Source organism: Lepisosteus oculatus, chromosome 4 (assembly GCF_040954835.1).
Source record: "Lepisosteus oculatus isolate fLepOcu1 chromosome 4, fLepOcu1.hap2, whole genome shotgun sequence".
NCBI lineage: Eukaryota > Metazoa > Chordata > Actinopteri > Semionotiformes > Lepisosteidae > Lepisosteus > Lepisosteus oculatus.
The window spans coordinates 34,025,403-34,044,531 of record NC_090699.1 but is presented as its reverse complement, the minus strand read 5'-3'; the positions used below and the strand labels follow the sequence as shown (position 1 = coordinate 34,044,531).

General features: G+C 34.3%; 1 protein-coding gene across 1 annotated transcript in view; it reads left to right on the top strand.

The window, feature by feature from the left end:
- LOC102697613 (heparan-alpha-glucosaminide N-acetyltransferase) overlaps window positions 1-19,129 on the top strand; it is a 108,298-nt gene that overhangs the window by 17,904 nt on the left and 71,265 nt on the right. The window contains exons 5-7 of the mRNA XM_069187835.1: window positions 8,131-8,200; window positions 9,782-9,842; window positions 12,527-12,609. Coding sequence (XP_069043936.1) covers window positions 8,131-8,200; window positions 9,782-9,842; window positions 12,527-12,609 — 214 coding nt within the window. The remainder of the gene's footprint in view (window positions 1-8,130; window positions 8,201-9,781; window positions 9,843-12,526; window positions 12,610-19,129) is intronic.

Genomic DNA, 19,129 nt, shown 5'->3' with positions numbered 1-19,129 from the left:
AAAGTCTGCTGAATTATTTTGGAACTATGGTTTGCTGCGGCTGTACAAGATTGTATACTGTTTAAAATGTTACAAACAGGTATGTATGTGTGATTAGCCAAATGCATTTTTGAACTTTTCTCAGTCTTTAAAACACATTTGAATGTATTCAATTGTGTATATTCAGAAATTCTTTATTGTTTTGTAATATAACATTGATCTAGTTTAATGATATTTATATAGATACTGCTTATGTTTGTATTCTATTAACTATTAACAAAGGAGAATTGTAACTATTATGTATTAAACAAGTGTTCTCAAACCTACAAAACTTGTGGGTAAAATTAATGCAAACATAAAATGTACTTTTGTTGTAGAGTTTGTAGACTACAAAAATCCTTTTTTTGACAAGAGGTCATGCAAAGTATATGCATCAATGCATACAAATATTTTGATTATCGGTATCTATTTGCAGAGCTGTAAGTATTTTTTATAAGAAGCAAATTCTCTCTCAGGATGTTCTAATCATACATTATCTCTGTGTTTTAGGTTAGTAGTGCTCTGTATAAAGTAAACAGTACGAACGTTAGATTGTAGCATTCAGTGGGTAATGACTTTCTGTTTCCATGGGAAGGCTGGTTGCTGTATTTATCTTTGTAATGAATGAGTGACCTGCTGTTGCTTGTTTTTCCACTCTGGGACATAAAGATAGAGTTCATTATGTCTCAGCAGTTATGCTGTTAATGCTTTGCACACAATTCCCAATGTGCGTGTGTCTTAACAGCATAGATGACACAGCTAATCAAAAAGGAGCTTCCCCTGGAGAGAAAAATAAATAAAACATAACCTTCAACAAGCATACTTTAACCATTCTGAAATAAAACAATGTTTTCAGTGTTTCTGATATTTAAAATCTGGAAGTGTATCATTGAAGGCTGTATCTAGCAATGGAGTTATTTATTGTGTTACAATCACCAGTTATCATCTCAGGTTATCACTTCAATACATATGCTGTACAGGGAGAGCAGCCTGCACATGCACAGAGTTAGCACTGATTGGAAGAGTGACGTATCAATTAATGATGACATTGCAAGCTTGCAGGCATCCACAAAGTATGGTCACCATAAATTGGCATGCAGAAGATTATCTGATATCACTTGACCCTGGCAGCACTGGGTCAATTGTCTCTGCTTGCTCACAATTCCTTAAAAACATAACACTAGCACATTCACTTTTTGAGCCCCTTAGGAGCCTATTATTTGCTTAGTTCTAAACAGGTTTAAAAAGCACCATATGTTATAATGTTCTGCAGTGGGTACAGGAATGATTGGGGCTACTGTCTGACAGGATAAAGCAAAGTATAACGCAGACCTTAACAGCAAAACACAGGTAGGTAGTAGATGCAAACTACTGAGGAAGGGAACACAAATCCTTATGCTATAATATTTTTTTTCCTTCTACAGCTACAGTATGCATGTACTGTTTACTCAAATTGATGTTCTTTGGAATTCTCTCCAGAGTGATTATTTTATCACTTTTTTTCTTTTTTCTAGAATTAATATTCATTGATTGGATCAGAAAAGGGGGTTCTTTAAGGTATGCCCAAAACAGTAGGTATTGTTAAAGTAAGGACTTCACAAAAAAAAAAACCTTCCATTTTCTAACCATATCATCCACTTCAGGGTCACATGGGAAACAGAACCTATCCCAGCAAGCATGAGATACAGGGTGGGACACACCTTGGACGGGAGACCAGGCCATTGCAGGGTACACAAAGACAGACATGCAGACACACAGGCTAGGGCAAATATTCCCAGAAGGCAATTAACTTACCCATATGTCTTTGTACTGTGGGAGGAAACCAGAGAACCCAGCAAAATCCCATGGGAACATGGGAAAAATAAGCAAACTCCACCCAGATATATATAGCACACCGGGTTCAGAACTGAATGCAAACCACTGTGCCACTGTGTCACAAAAACCTTGTTTTTTCTATTTGTTCCTCAATCCAACCCGCATATCAAATAAATGGAATAATTAAGAGTTTTGATTACTTATTCTCTATAAGATAAGTAGATTTATTTTTAGGTGTAGATCTATTTATTTCTATCTGAAATGATCCATGGAAAAATAATTGTATGACAAATTTGACATACAATGAAAAATGATTTATCCTTTGTGCTAATATAATATCCAAAAGTTGACAAAAGTTCAAAAATGATATCAGTTAGTTCTAAGAATTGTGCCCAATATTATATCTCAACTGAATTAAATCCTCAAAGGTCTACAAAATTAATGATGTTTTATGTTGATCCCTGATCAGCTCCTGTTGTCATGCCTGTTTTGACTTATTCGGTCACATTTTTTGTACATTTTATGTTTTTTTCTTCCATAAACCTAAAGAAATAAGAAGAACAAAATGTTTTCAGGACTTAATTTCATGACAGTCTTCTTTGTCTTGTAGCCATGGGATATAATTAACACTGAGATCCTGATACCTTTTCAGTTCTACCAGCCAGGCAGTCACACTGACTGTCATTTCGCTCTTTAAAATGGAGCCTCCATGTAAATGTGTATTGCACATAGTCTCAGTGCTTTCATCACTAATGATTGGCTGTCTGGGAAGTACTGTAGGTGCTGGAAAAATGCCCACTGTAGAAAATAAAATAAAAAATTGCGTGTGATTGGTGCTTCTGCAGACAAAAGCATAAAGGCTTTGTGGGAAAACGCATGACAGCAGGAAAAGTAGGCTTCTAATTTTTTCAAAGACTAGTTTCAAATTACTCTTCAGGGAAATGTATTAGGAAGTGTTTAGATTTGGTTAGATGTGTTAAAAGATGTGAGGCTTTCTCTGCTAACTTTGTTGCTCGTTCAAGGTCTGTTACTTGTATATTGCATGGAAGTAATTACCACTCACATCACCGTTTCAAGGCTCACACAACATGTTTTTTTACTCGAGTGGACCTGCAAGTGCTTAATATACACACTGATACAAGGTTGCATTATTCCCCAGTGAGGGAGTTCTGATATTACTTATCTGAAAGTGTTACAAGATGTAAAGTTTTCCATTGTCATTGATAGTGTGTGCTTTTAAATATACAGTACCTGCAGTCTACTTATTGAGAAAATGTAGGAGACCTGACAAGAAATTAGAGGAATACTTTAGCTTGAAAGGTTGCGAGTGGGATTGAGATTCACTTTATAACTAAGTATATTTTGTAGTTTTAATAACATGATGTAAATGTGCTAATAACCTGTTACATCTACCAATATTTTTTTTCTGGAGTATCTATGTCTTTTCACATATCTCTTTTTTAATATAAGTGAGGACATTTCTAGTTGAATTATACATTAAATGAAACAGAGGTTGGAAGAAAATCCTTATTTGGCAATGTGATTTTCTGTTTTCTGTTTTGCAATATTGAAGTGGTTAAGGGCATTCATCTTCGATGCTCTGCACACAGGTGTGTTTGAGTCTTTAAATAATCTCACATTGCAATATAGTGATACTGTATACATACTCTATGCATGTGGATGGTTACATACAGTACTTCTCTCAATAAACAATTCAGAACTGAATGGCTTGTCAGGGTGGTAGGCAGATTTGGATGCTTAGCAAATGACTTGTATGACTTAAACAAGAATACAGAGAGATTGGATGTTTAAAAAGCAGCTTTAAATTTTTGCTTAGGAGGAGCCCATATGATCTTAAGATTCACAAAAAAATCTCAAAAGAATTATGTCAATGTTATTGAAATCAAAACGTACAAAATTGTATTTGCTTAAGGGCAATTATATATGGTACTTAATATGTTATAATACAGTATGCTTTTACTTAAAGGTATGTACAGTAGCAAAGAGTGTATCTTTTATAATGCACCTTACATGCTTTATGAAGAACAGCAGCTGCCTTCTAAGGATTAATCTGGACTAATGGAAAGAACATCTACTGCTAGATCAAGCAGTAATCAAAATATCTTCTTGCAAAATCACAGGCTTTTTTTTTCTTTCAAAGATCAATAAACAGTGTTGGACAGAAAAGAAGCTGTGAGCTACAATTCCCTGATCACATATTCTGACTTTCAGTGCACTTTCCTTGTACGTTGTCAATAGGCATACGGTATTCACCAATTAATAGTAACTGAAAACTTCATTGTGGGATTCTTCTCTTTGGTGAGTCTTTATGATTTCCAAATGAATTACCAGTTTAAGCTTGATTTCTTTTAATTGATTTTTACCGTGTTGCACAATTGCATAAGCAATGATGTTAAATATGAATTGCTTTGCCTTTCAACAAAATCTAGTACTTTAGACATAAAATTTCAGAAGGAGAGTAGTAGTAGGGAAAATACAGTATGTAAAGCATAAGCATTAAAACATTAACAGTGTTCTGCACATGGAAAGTGAATTCATTAAAGAGAAAAAAATAAAAACAATATTGATAAAATATTATAGAATACTGCACACTTAAATACACAAATTGCAGTTTTCAGCAAAATGAGCCAAACTCAGTTATGTTGTTGTGTTGTGATTCAGCAGATGCCATTCTGTAAACTTTTGAAAGCCATAGATTTTATTATCATTCTGAAATATGCTTCTTTACAGATATTTAAGACACATACACTATGTGGATTCAATTCCATCATTGGTTTTCAGCTTTAAAATGTACCATAACTACCTGAAGTTCTTGACTATGTTTCAATATGTATGGCTGAATAACATCAGAGTAAGACCAGGTCTTTTTGGTGTTCCATGGATAGGTAAAAACAGCATTGTCTGCCTTTACAAAGGAATAATCTTAAATAAGCAGGACCATATTACTGATCAGGCCAAGACTAAATAAGGTTAATTCTATTCTCCTTTGTGCAACATTCACTGATTCACCTGAAAGTGTTAAAAAGCCACATTATGTATTTAGTGAATGGTCATGGGCAGTCCTGCTTACACACCTGAAATATTAATAACTGTAGCATTTCAATTTAGACACTTAGAAACATAAGAAAATTATGTTTTGTGAGAGGATGAGAACAATGAGAGGAGGACACAACCAATGTTGGTTTCATTGCTCAAACTTTTGTGATATGAGGATCTGAGGAATTTTTTGAAGATTGCTAGGGAATCTTGTTCAACATCATGGCTTGCCAATTTCTTTTAGACACCCACCACACTTTGTATTAAAAAGTGTCTTCTGTTATTGATCTCAAATATACCTCTTCATAACTTTTGGTCCTGTCCTTACACTGCTGAGCATAATGTAATTCATTGGGTTGAATCTGTCAGTACCTTTCAGGATTTGGATACTTACAGTAAATGTAATACCCTGTACAGTAGTTTCAGTCTGCTCAAGATTGAAGAGATTCAATTATTTTCATCCTTTTGCGTATGACATTCCTATCAGCATGGGGATTATTCTGATTGCTTTTCTTTGATCTCTTTGTAAAGCAGCATTGTTCATTTTATAGTCTAGTTTCAACAAGAGAAATTTGAAAAACCTACATAAAGTTCCAGATATATGAGATGAGAGGTTTTAGCCACTTGATGCTTCACGTGATCATGTACTGTTTCAAAACATTATTAAGGTGAGCAATAAAACAGAGGCATACAGGAATCATACAACTGTCAATGGAAATACATAAAATTAGCCATTCATCTCCACCTAATTGAAATTAATGTTGAGTGTTCTTGCCTAATAATTGTCAAGACTGACAAATTCAATCTGGCAGCCAACTAAAAAGACTTGACCTTGGGCTCAGAATCTTCAGTAATCAGGGGAATAAAAATCTATATTTGTTTACTTATTTTTTAATCATTGTCAGATTAGATCCAGATGTACAGTATACCAAGTATATATCAGACAGTTGTGTTTTGATTGCACTGAGTTTAAAGCTGTTTAAATCCGTAAAAAGGAAACATTCTACAGATCTCTTAAAAAAACTGTCAATTGGAATTTCCTGTGTGTGAAATGGCTCTTGAATTTGGAAGTTTTGCATGGAAAACATGGAAGACAATCTGATGTCGTAGAATATTTCTCAATGCATTATTTAGAGCGAGTGATAGAGGCAAATTGAGACAATCAAACCCTTGAAAATATATTTGTTGAAATTTTGAGTCTCTTTGAGGTCACTGTTTTTATTGTTGCAGTTTTGTTTTGATATAAGGTCCAGCATTTTCTTTTTTATTGCATTGTGGCAAAAGTTATTTTTCTTATAACCCTTGGCCTTGTCAGTTCCCCTCTACCTAGCTAAAGAAGATATAAACATCATTGGGAGGTTAAGGAACATGGGTATTATTAAACATGAATCTGCTCAAAGCAGAAAACTAATCAACAAAAGTGCCTACGGGCAACACAGTCTAGAGATCTGTAATCTAAAAATACAAGCAAACATCTGACAGCTAGAACAGTGTGCTACCAGAAGGCACAGTGTGGCCGCTAAGGACATTTAGCCTCTAGGAAAGCAATCAAAGAGTTGTAGTAGTAAGCTATTTTTTAAAGCTGCTTTTTAAGACAAAGGAAACAGTTCAATTGCCTCACAAACAGGAATATGAGAAAACAGAGGAGGAGTAGGAGTAGGCCACTCTTCCCACCATCATAATCATCAAGTTTTTAATAGCTTCTGGTTCCAATAACCTCACCAAGCTGTTTTTGAAAAACCTTATAAAAATTGCTTCCACAAAATGACCTGTTTTTTTCCCTTTGTACATCCTGCATTTAACATAAATAATATGTCACATATCCTCAGCTCTTAATCTGCTTAAATTAAAAATAAAACAGTAACAGTATTATTTGTTCTAGCTACAGTATATTACAGTGAATTCATCCTTTTGTTAGTATTATTTGCATGATGGATTGGTTTCACAGTTAAGAGATATCAAACAATATAATGTACTATCAGTCAGTATGTAGGTGAGGCTTAAGTGTCTGTGTCTCATAAAAAAGGGACCATAGACAACAGGATTGACATGTTATTGAAAGCTACATATGCATTTACTGTATGCCTAATTTTAATGTTTGTATTACCATCCATGGATAATTAACTTTTTAAAACATGAGCAACGCACACTCATATGTGTATATGGAGAGATTAATTTCCAAGTAAATCCATGGATGTAGGTTTCCTGTGTTAGAGGAAGATGTCTCTTCTTATTCTGCAGTGATGCAATGGGATAAGGAGTTTAAATATTGCAAAGAACTGATCAAAAGTTGACCTCAGATCTGGAAAACCCTCAGATGTGACTTGACCAGAAACAAGCTCTATTGCAAAAATAATGATTACATCAAATGCCAAATGAAGGTTGCAGAATTTCCAAAAAATGTTGGCATTTCAGCTAAAACCATTCACTAAGAACATCTTGTCTGGAACCTTGAGATTAAACTGAATCAGTACAGTGAGAACACCCAGTATCCGCCTCTGAACAATTTCTGTTGCAATGCCTCAGATGGCAAGATTTTGGCTAGCTTCATCTAGGATTCACAAGGGGTAGTGTTGCTCAATTTTATCCAACTAGAATAAGGCTGAACTTACAGTTGACTTACTGGTCTAGCATCAAAAAGCCATCTGTTAAACCCACCAGGGGATGTTGACATTTTGTTTTCTAATACATAACATTAGTGTAATTCACAAGGCCAGGTCTGCACAAGCTGCAAGGAATCCACTCTACAGTTCTGAGTAACTATTACTTGTTCCAACATTTGAAGAATACACTGCATGGTATCCAGTTTTAAGATGATAATTTCTTGAAGTCTGTCTTTTATCAGTGGTTAAAAAAAGTAGTCAGAGAGTTCTATTGCCAGGGAATTGTTAGTTTGAAGAATATATGTTCCAAGAGGTTCAGGATGAAGAATCATTGAGAAATGAATTAATGAAACGGATGATATTTTGTTTCTGTCTTCCTGAGTTGCAAAACATTTTGAAAACATTTCTTTATATGAACTAGAATGGTTATAATTGCTTTGTTTAGAACACCTTAAACAATCAGAACAGCAAATATTTTTGATGAACAGGACTTATTCTCTATTAAGTTAAGTTTTATGGTAATTTTTCATGATTATTAGAGACATTAAAACTTAATATTCTGCATAGCCAAATTGAATTATGTTGTTATGAATTGCATTTTCTGGACCTACTTCCTTTTATGTTTCCTTTCACTCAGCTCTTCTAGTAGCAGCAGTTATCCTGGGTCTTCTGGCACTTCTGCATCTCTTGGGATTGTACCTATATAGGTAAGCTTTTGAAGAGATTTAGTTTTCAACGGTCTTTTTAAAACTCTCTTTATGTATTAACTCTGAGCCAGTTTTCCGATATTTCTGTATGATATACATTCCATGCAGCACATTGCTGAAAAAACACATCTTTATTTTTTAGCTAATATAGTAGATGTATTTGTAGATGTACAGTATCAGTACCCTTTGCCTTATAAACGTAGTCAGTGTTAGTTTACTAGGTGTATTTAAAACTGTTTATATACAGTATATTCATATTATTTCTACCTCTTTGAACAGTCATTCATCCTAACAAATTACAGTTACAGTACATAGTTAAGATGTTTTTTTTATAAATGCTAATTTGATATACAAAAAACTTAAACATACTGTGCATGTGCAGTTTTATGTGCATTTATAGAGCACATTTATTAGAGCAAGCTCCTAACCATTTAAAAAGCATTTACAGTGTTCCCTGAGTCAATTTCAGGCTATTTACACAATATTTATCAATATATTTCAAAGTTTTTTGATAAATTACTCAATACTATACATTTTCATCAGAAGTATCAGGAAGCATGCCAGTAAACATTTATCTGATAAAAATCAGGTTAATTCTCATAGTACTGTATGTGTTCAGTTACCAATAGCTTAATCATTTAATTGCTTTTTTATTTTAGCTGATCAGTGAAAAATAACTAACAACCTTTTACCATGTGATGTCAAAGGATTTATTTAAACCTAGTTCATGAACAAACTTCACAAATAGCCACTGATTTAATATAGTTCAAGTAGGTACAGTAGCTGCGTCAGCATGTGTAGGCTGCAAAGGAACAGGTAACGGGTTGCTGAAAAGAAAGGAAACAAAACTTTTTGGCTTTGGCGCCTTCTTAAGGTATATGACTCACATGCCTTTTATACATTTGTTTCAATATAGGATTTCTTATTATACAGTGATGCCCCCTCAACACATGACACTTCTACCCCATTCTTGTTCCCCTTCCGAAATAAGCTGTTTCTGTCACTTCAACCAGATGCGTTATTCTGGGATTTTTTATTCACATACTGTAACAGATGTACTGTATAATACAGTGTAACTGATGGGTAACTGCTGCAAATCCCAGAGAGCATTTTTGATTTGTTATTTTCTTGTTGAGTGGTGCGTAATATTTAAATCTATTAGGGAATATATTTTTATTTACCAAGGGTTTTGTCATCAGAAATTACAGTGCACTCCCAAACAACAGCTGCATGTACAGTATTTCAAGCTGCAACCATTTCTCAGTTCATAATATTTTCATTTTGCTCACATCATTTGGCTGCAGTTTTTGAAGTTCAGTCTTCTGAAATTAATAGTTACCCAGGATTTATTAGACAGTTCTTGTAAAATGAGTAGAGTTTCCAAAATATGAACATTCTTTCTGTTTTTACCTTTCGTTTCTAGATGTGTGAGTACAAATGAAAATTGGTTTACATCGTTTCAGGGACTGAGCTAAAACAAACAAACCTTTACAATGACTCGTTTACAGTCCCATTATGGTTGTTGCTCTCATCATTAAGGTTTAAAATACATTTTTATTGCTTTATTTTTTTTATCTACAGACAGCAATGGATACGGCACTACATCAGCCAGTGTTTCTGCAAAAACAGAACAGTAAACAGTGTAAGTTCCACTCCTTTTCACATCTTTTTTTAACTGAGTCCAAGTTCTTCTACAGAGCTGTTTTTTAATGATAAAATACTGAAGTATCTATACATAGCTGAATATGGAACAGGTACAATATATGAATAATGTGAACAGTTACAGTAAAATGATAAACAGAGTTTTCTTATTAGTGGCATATTAGTGGTCTCCGTATTAAGATAAATCACAGTGAATGTTTGCTAACAATGGTAGAAACTACAGTTTTCTGTTAGGGCAAAGGAAGTCCAGATATTTAAGGCATGCAAATAAGAGATTTATAACATAATGTAAGAAGACACAAATTAGCTGACGTTATTATAGTCAAGCAGAAGAATACATAGAAATGGTACTGCAGAATACTACTAAAACTTTCTCTGACAGTCTCCACTCCTCTTGCAGAAAGGGAGGGGGTTGTTATACACTAAGTACATAGGTCAAAATGTTCATAAATCAAAACAGTTACCATTTGTTCCGTGTGCCTGGTTTTCTTCTCAGATTTGTAAAACGTACTTGAAACATCTCATAAACCCTGATAGTAGTAATGTATGGAATGTATTTGGTATAAAATCACTTCAGCCTTCTTATATGCGTTACATAAAATATACATTGTGTTACATATTCTTTTAAGTATTTTTGTAGTTTTTAGTCTTTTACATTGTGTCATCTTTAAAGTTCTTCAATAAATGTCTAAGTCAATTGGCAATCATTTCTTTGTAAAAATCTTGAGCACTTTTATTCTAAATAAATCTTAGGTAAATTTGAGTCTCTATGATAGAGTTTAAAGATCAATACTTAACATTTTCACAAAGAACATCTCTGTCCATTTTCACTTAGGCATTTTTATTCTTAACCAAAGCTTCCTTTAAACAAATTAAAAAATATATCAACTCACTATTCAAAAGGTATGTTTAAAATACTGGAACCACAACATTAGTGTCAGGCTGGAACAGTCCATTAAATTCTATTATATCAGCTGAGTAAATGTCATGCTGTTACCTGCTACATTATTTTTACTTAATAAACTGTTTCCATTTGTATATGGCATTAACAGTGACACTCTTCAAAATGTCATTTATTCAGTCTACAGTATATGTAATACAAAATGACTTTATGGTGACAAAAGCAGTAATATGAAGAAAATGCACAGGTACTGATTGCTTCATAGATCATTGTTGTTACTACATGGAATATTTGATGCCACTATCATAGTGTAGACTTTTGAATTCTGATTTGTTTGGTAATTTTGTAATTTAGAAAGAACTGAACAAGTACAACATTAAAAGATGACATTTAATTTACTGAATGTCATGTTTTTGTACGTTTACTCATGTATACTGTAAGCCTATTGCCATGGTCAGACTTATTTTGTACTTAAGGTCTCATTTAAAATGTGTCTAAAAATAATATGAGTTATTATTATAATGTCCATTCTAAAGTTCAAGAAACTGATGCTAATTCTGTTCTACTTGCAAATAAGAGAATCCTGCTTGTGAAATGTCATTTTTAAAAGTCTCTCCAAATACTGTATAGTATATACATGTTATTTTCATTGACATTTGGTGATCTGCTTACAAGCTTCTTTATAACACAGTTTATTTTCAATTTTGATGAAGACAGTCACTATTTTCATCTTTTTTATTGTAATAATGTGATCAGAACTCTTATCCTGATATGTCTGTTACACCCATTTATCCTGTGGAGTTCTGATGTAGGGGCCTAATATCGCACAACTCCACATCAACAATAAGCATCTCTCATTTTTCTGAGGCTGAGGTATCCATCTCCCATCTGGCTGTCTGCAGTGACAGAGAGATCCATCAGAGAGAATTAGGAGCATGGCATCTTCCTGCTCTGTTTCAGCTCTGTAATTCAATCTGAGAAGGACCAGAGGCCTGGCTCTAAGAGTCTTCTTCAGAATCAAATGAAGTAGTGACTGTACTTCCCTCCACTACAATATTATTATGCAGAACTTCCTCTTAACAAATAAAAGCACATATTGTCTAAGAACAGTTATCTCTGTTATACAATACAAAAGAATATATGCTTTCTTGTTTGTTTTTTATTTTGCCTTTTCATTTAAAAAATGTAATGTGTTCAGGTGTTCATGTGTCTCCATTCATACTCTAGCTGATTTTGGCAGGAAGTAATATCTTCCTTGTCAAAATATTTTTTTTTAGAACTTATTCATTGTTATAAGATTGGGCTTAAGTAAAAAACTTTAAGGCTACACAAACATACAATGATATACTATATAAGGAACCCGAAAGGCTGAAAATAGAAGAAAGTGTACTCTGTTGTCAGATATGAAATACGTACTGGACGGTAACATTCTTCATTCTACATTTAATCTTTGTATACTGATTAAACAGTACATTATTATTTTGCTTTGTATTTGTGAGGAATTTAGAGTCACTAGCCATTAATGTATTTCCCCTGTGTATTTTTGTCTGCTTTTCAAAGAGTATTCAATTATATAATTCAGGGTAAAGGGATAATGACACGTACAGTACAATCACCTCATGCTCTCAAGATTTTGACTGGTCTCAGGATCAGCCTAAAAATGCTCTGGATTTACGAATGTGACTATTTAACCTTTTTTCAAACATTCTCTCATTTCTGTTGCTCGCAACTGCAGAAGTAGTAAAATAACTCAATTTTTTTAGAACAGATCAACAAATAACAATGGGGGAGCTGATGAGACAAAAGCTAAATCATCTCGTCTTCGTTCTTTGGACACATTTAGAGGGTGAGTAACTCCTCAGGCTTGCAGATATGATAATCCCTGTAGGGAATACCCCAGTTAATGATTGCATGGGGAGGAAATCTTTAATCTTTTTAAGATCTGTGGGGACGGAGCGGTAGCACTGTGGCTAAGGATTTGCGCCTGTGGCTGGAAGGTTGCCGGTTCAAATCCCGGGGCCAGCAGAGGAAGCTGTCTCTGTTGGGCCCCTGAGCAAGGCCCTGAACCCCACCTGCTCCAGGGGTGTTGTACAATGGCTGATATTGTGCTCTGACCCCAAGCTTCTCTCCCTGTCTGTGTGTCTCATGGAGAGCAAGCTGGGGTATGTGAAAAGACAAATTCCTAATGCAAGAAATTGTATATGGCTAATAAAGTGATCCAAATGTGTTTGGTGCAGAATAGGTGTGTATACATAAGGTCAGCTTAAAGAAAAGTTAAGGTCACAATAAGATCTCTCGTATCCTATTTCATTTTTTTAATTACCTAGTAGGCTCTCATTTCATTTCATCATTTCATATTATCATCCGTTAAAAACATCCTGAATAATCACATACTGTACAATAGCAAAATTATTAAACCCCTGCTAATAATAACACATTTTGAATAATTACAAGTAATGCATATATTTTTTCAAATGAACTGTAAAGGGGGATGAGTGATGTTTTGAAAAAGATAAGGAAATGTACCAACTGTATAATTATTCAAATACACTAGCGCTTGTTGCAAGTATTTTATGTCAGCAATTACTGCTATCAGTTTTTTTGGGAGGATAGGTCTCTGCTGACTTTGAACAATCAGATTTTTGTCCTGGAAAATCAGATCCAGTTCTGACAAGTTCAATATGAGCTGTGACAGAGACTGCTAAACTTATTTTATGACCATTCAAACTATTCTTGTGCACCTAAAACCATTTAGCGCTTGAATTACCTACAGTATGCAATTGATAATCTGCTAATTTTCTTCAGCAATCTAATTTATTTTCACACCATCAGTATTTTAACTTTACCAGTTTGGAAGAGATTACATAGAAACAAAATATAAAGTCCTATTTTAAAAGATCACGTTTGCAAGGTCAAGTGGCAATTAAATGTGGAAACTATGCAGGAGGGGAAAACTCTCGCATACTGTCGTACTATATACAGTATTTGTATCAGCATGGCTTTGTATTATGACTTTCAGATGCCATACTGTAGCTGTACAAGTGCTCATTTCCAATGACGCAAGCAGAGAAATGATAAATAACTTCTAGCAGTATTTCTTATAAAAAGGTACAGAAGTCAATATTTTAAGGTCCGATGGGATATGTGACCTTTTCTTTTAGTAGTACAAGAAATGTCTCCTCAGTGGCAAACATGTGAACTCAAAGTCTACGATATAAAGCTTCAGGCACCTCAACTTTACACCTGCTCATAACCTGTGGCTGACACCATTCACATTGTCAGCTTAGTCTGTAAACAGTTAAGATAAATGTGGATGTAGAATTTTTGTTTGCAACATTGTCTGAGGCATGTGCAAAGAAATGTGTGGATTTTTAAAACTGAAATGTTACGTATTACAACACGTGTAATATGATAACATTTTTGTACTCTTAACTACAAAAACATGCCGTTAAATTAAATTTGCTGTTTAAATACAAAGTACTAGTGATAAAATGTACAATTGTTTTTTCAAAGATATTGCGTCATTTTGAAGTGTTGCAATTTCTTAGACTCTGGGTATACTTTTCTGCAACTATTTGATATGAAAAGCATAATTCTTACACTTATCAAGGTAAAAGTACGAGGATGGGACATTACTTAGGGTAATGAATATGATATACTGTACTGGATTTTACCCTCTAACAGTTAAAGTTCAGCAGGATATATATCTGACTTTCATGTGCATTGTGTGATGAATAAGCACGGGGTTCACTGTCTGGCTACAGTCATTATGGCTTTGGTGGTCAAACACTAGCTTTGGGCATCTTTTCTAATATCCTTAGTTGCTGTGGTTTTAGAACAATGAATTCCTGTTCAAAAACAGTGATGAGATTGAATATCACATCCCAGTGTTGTTTAATTGGGTCTCAGAGACAGACGCAGAGCACACTTTTTAGTTACAGGAAGCTTGTGTCAGTTTGACCTCCCTGTTGCCGCCTGAGTAATTGATATAATAAAATAAACAATATATCAGTAAACATTCGGCAGGCAAGGAAGCTGGCTTTTCAGCTAACTGAGGAGACCTGATGAGTGATAAGCTAGGGTTGGCAGTATGTCTGGTGGACAAATTGGTAATCTGTGAGTGCCAGGAGACAGAATTCTGTGACAGTGGAGGGTTTGTTTTGGGTTCTGATTCTTTTTGTATGGCAGAGAGTGTTGTGAAAATGTCTGCTAACAGTAGAAAAATTGACACAGTGAAACCTCTAGCAGGCTATACTGACAGCTCTTTATTACCTCCGTCATTATTTAATTCAGCTGTTTTTATCAGAGTGTGTTTCTGTAACGCATCACTCTTCCTGGTGCGTACAAGGCTGAACATTGCCCAAGTCAGACTTACAGTTAAAACTTACAGATATAAAAAAAGATATCAAAGATCCACCTCAAAGTTTTTTTTTTCTTTGCACTGTCACTGTACTTTAAATTAATTGATTGTGATCTTCAAAGCAATCATGGTGGTGGATTTCTTGCCATTTGCATGTATGTCATGAAACAGAACATCCCAAGGTGACCAACAGTAAGACTGTAAAATGATGGGTGGTCAGCATTTTGACCTGAAATAATGATATCAGCTTTTATTGCTCAGAAAGACATTAACATTCATAATTTTGTAATTCATCTGAAGCTTTACTTAAAGGGTATACACTGATATTGTTATTATTAATACAATTTTCAGCCTTAGGCATTCTTCTGTTTTACGTTTGGCTGAATGCAAATTAAACATTCCTGGGACCGCACTTGCTGCCCTAACTACTATGAAAACAGTCCAGAAGAAAAAAGCAATCTGCATGAGTCCACTACTCAGGCAGCTTGAGCAGCAATTGTTTTCTTGTGATGTTAGATTTATAGTGTGGTGGTAATGCAATACAAACCAGATCTTAGCCCCAAATCCCAAGACTTTAGAGCAAAGTATGTTTCAGAAGCTTGTATTGCTTCCAACAATGGGCTGAACTCAGATAAACTGTGACTGTGACTTAAATGCGTTTAGAAAAGCAGAATCCTCAGCTGTCCTTTAACACTAGATCTGCAGTGTTTCCGAATAATACCGAGAAATGCATGCTACAACTCTAGTAGTTAGAAGGATGGCATTTTGGGTAAATCTCAGTTTTGCTATGAGTGCCTTATGATTTGTAGGGTTATCTTTTGTGCTCTGGAAAGAAGCAACATTAACTTTATGAATTATTTTGAATTATAATTTTTTGGATGGAGAGAAGAAGCACAGGGCCTCCAAGGACATCAGTGTAAGGAAGTGAGGTTTTGACATCACTGTAGACCCCGTTATTAGCAGAGACAATGGCAGCTATGGGAGATAGATATAACAACTGCTTTTAATTACACCCAATTACCTCATTAACATCCTGCCAGAGTTAATTGGTTTAATTTTAAGTTATAGTGCACCAAAAGCACATTAACGATGTATAGCACTCTGTAATCTGAATGGACACAAAATAAATCAAGTGAAGTCACTGTTCAGGACCTTGTAGACTGCATCACAGAGAGGAAATTATTAATTTATGAAATACAAAGGCAAGGATAATTATATGTAAATGTTGTCTTCTCATTTTACCAGTACTCCTCAAAGATCATGCCAGTTAGTAATTAGTGTAGCTAAGAGAATAAATGATTTACCACGATGATTAGAATTTCCTTTTTCGGCGTTTGCAGGTTTGCATGTACTGTACATTTACTGAGATACACACTACTCTCCCAGTAAGAGCTAACTCTCCTATGGAACGCATTATGCAGTTTTTTTTTTTTTTCTGGTGGGTTTGACTGCATGTTCTCATTCTCCCCAAGAGTCTTTCCTGGAATGTTGATTCTTGAAAAATCTGCCAATTCAGAAATAATTGGAAGGATTTAAAAAACAAGGTCCCAGTAGGTTATCAGATTTTAGAATGCACGATCAATATGAAAATGAACAAAAAGCATTCAGTAAAGAAGCACTCATTGAATACAAAACATGGTAGATCTCATCCTGATCAAACAAGGCTTATTTCACTTTACTTCTGATTATTTTTCATACTAGTTATGAGGTGGGACATTGTACCATAACATGTGAAGATACTATACTGTAGGGGGACAGTACAGTATATTACGATAGGCTGTGTTCCTATTTTACTTTTTATTGTGAATATTTTGTTGTTGAAACTTTTAGAATCCTCCACTCTTTCTGCTTTGTAGTACTAATTAGCTGATGCTAATAAATCAATAGATAGAGCAATGTACGGTGATAAATTTATATTATGATACGACTCTGTTTTTGTTTTTGACTATTGTTTAGCAGTATACTTTGACAGACATTCCTCTTTCATTTGTACCACATTAGACTGTCAGAACAAAAATCTGAGTACTGACATTTACTGCTATTTACTAAATGGAGTTCAGTTTGAGGCTGCTGTTCATCATAGACTCAATGTTTGGCTTCGCCGTTTTGTACTCTTCAATGACATCTCATTGAAGCAGGATTTTTTCCACACCACTACAATATCCTAGCCTTTGTTAAGTGAAGCCTGTGGTATTCTCATTTCCCAATACTTGGGTCATTGTACTGTCCTTTGGAAAGACAGCAGTTGTTATATTAGCTGGAATGAGTATGGGTCGCGATAAAACCAGCTGTAAGCTGATGGGTCATGACCACTGTCATTCATTAATCGCTGCCTAAGCAGCTCATTTCCTCATTATGTCTAATATATTTAAATTAAATTTAGCAGCTCTATCATTTTTCTGTTTCCCATGTCCTTGTTTAATCAGCTCACAGATAAATCTCATAAGAGCAGCACAGATACTACTAGATATCTCAGCAGCAAAAAGGTGTTTTTAACAGTTTTATGTTTTGCGTTATTTTTAAGGCGCTTCTAGTGTTAGTCTTGTTATTTGTGCCAAGTTGATTAAGAATGATTTCTGAAGTATCTTATTTATCAGTATTATTATATTTTTGTCCTGCAGATAGAATGTGAATGAGCAGTGATGAGTTATGGTGTTTTTTGTTTAAGACTTGCTGATTTTCTACTTCATCATAATCAGGTAATGCTACAGTACTTGTGATGTCACATTATTAAAACAATAGCTGCTGAAGATTCATTGTCTAATCATTGTAAAGTATGAATGATTGTTTCCATATGGCATTTAATGATTTAGTATTCTAATTCTCTATAGGTATATCATGGTAAACTTGTATCTGGGCCAATATATGAATCAGTTCTGTTAAAGATATCAATCATATGCATAATGCTTTTTTAGCAAAAGCTATTTTTCATTTTTCAAAAATAATTTGGTCTTAAATTTACACACATACAGTATATGAATCTGTGATCCAGAATTGTGATTACACTTGTATAATTTCTCAGGCTGTTAATCTTAAACTGCTAGTTCAAATCAACATAATTAGGTATTATTGCTAGATAGAAAGAATACAATTTTGTGAAGTTCCTTGGAACATTTTTGTAAGCTTTAAAAACCCTTTTTCTCCTAAAATTATGTTTCAGTTTACATTTTAGTTGTACTGTACTTGATTGATGATTTTTTGTGTGTTAGCTTACATTCTAGCCATTATTGTGTAATCCTTAAACTCAGTAGGGAAAACCATCAGGCACTATCAAAGTAGATAGCTACTTTGATTTTCGGTCAGTGTCAATGTCAATTGAAATGCACATTGATATATAGTATAATACAGTACCTGTTGATTAAAAGAGTCTCCTGAATAGAAGTTTACAACTTTTGACTGAAGCTTTCTTTGTTAACCTATTTGCTATGAAGATCTATCCAACTTCACATTTTAATGTACTGCTGTATGGCATGGTAGTCAGGACTCTAGAAATAGGACACGTTGTTGTTGTTATTATTATTATTATTATTATTATTGTTGTTATTATTATTGTTGTTGTTGTAATAATGTACTGTAGTAGTAGTAGTAAAGAGTAAGACATGAAGTAAAACATTTTCAGTCTGAAACATTATAATTGGCCAGAATGCTTGGTAAGCTCAGCATAGATTCTGAGGTGGATAATAGCTGTTCAAGAGGCACATGATGAGATAAATTGTGACACTACCTGACTGAAAGAAAGCAATGATCCATAGGACATAATTATTCTAAGTAACACCAGTACCACTCTTCATTAACTGAAGCAGGAGAAAAGATAAAGTGTGACACATCAAGGGCTGTGCAGTGAATGATATATGGGACAACCAGTCTAAGCAGAAGTTATATAATGAAATCCAATTGTCCCCATTACACTTTTTTTTTTAAAGTTGTTGTTTTTTTGCATGTCTAAGAAAAATGTCCTTTACTGTCCCATTAGCTAGGCAAACAAATATGTTTTCACATACAACTT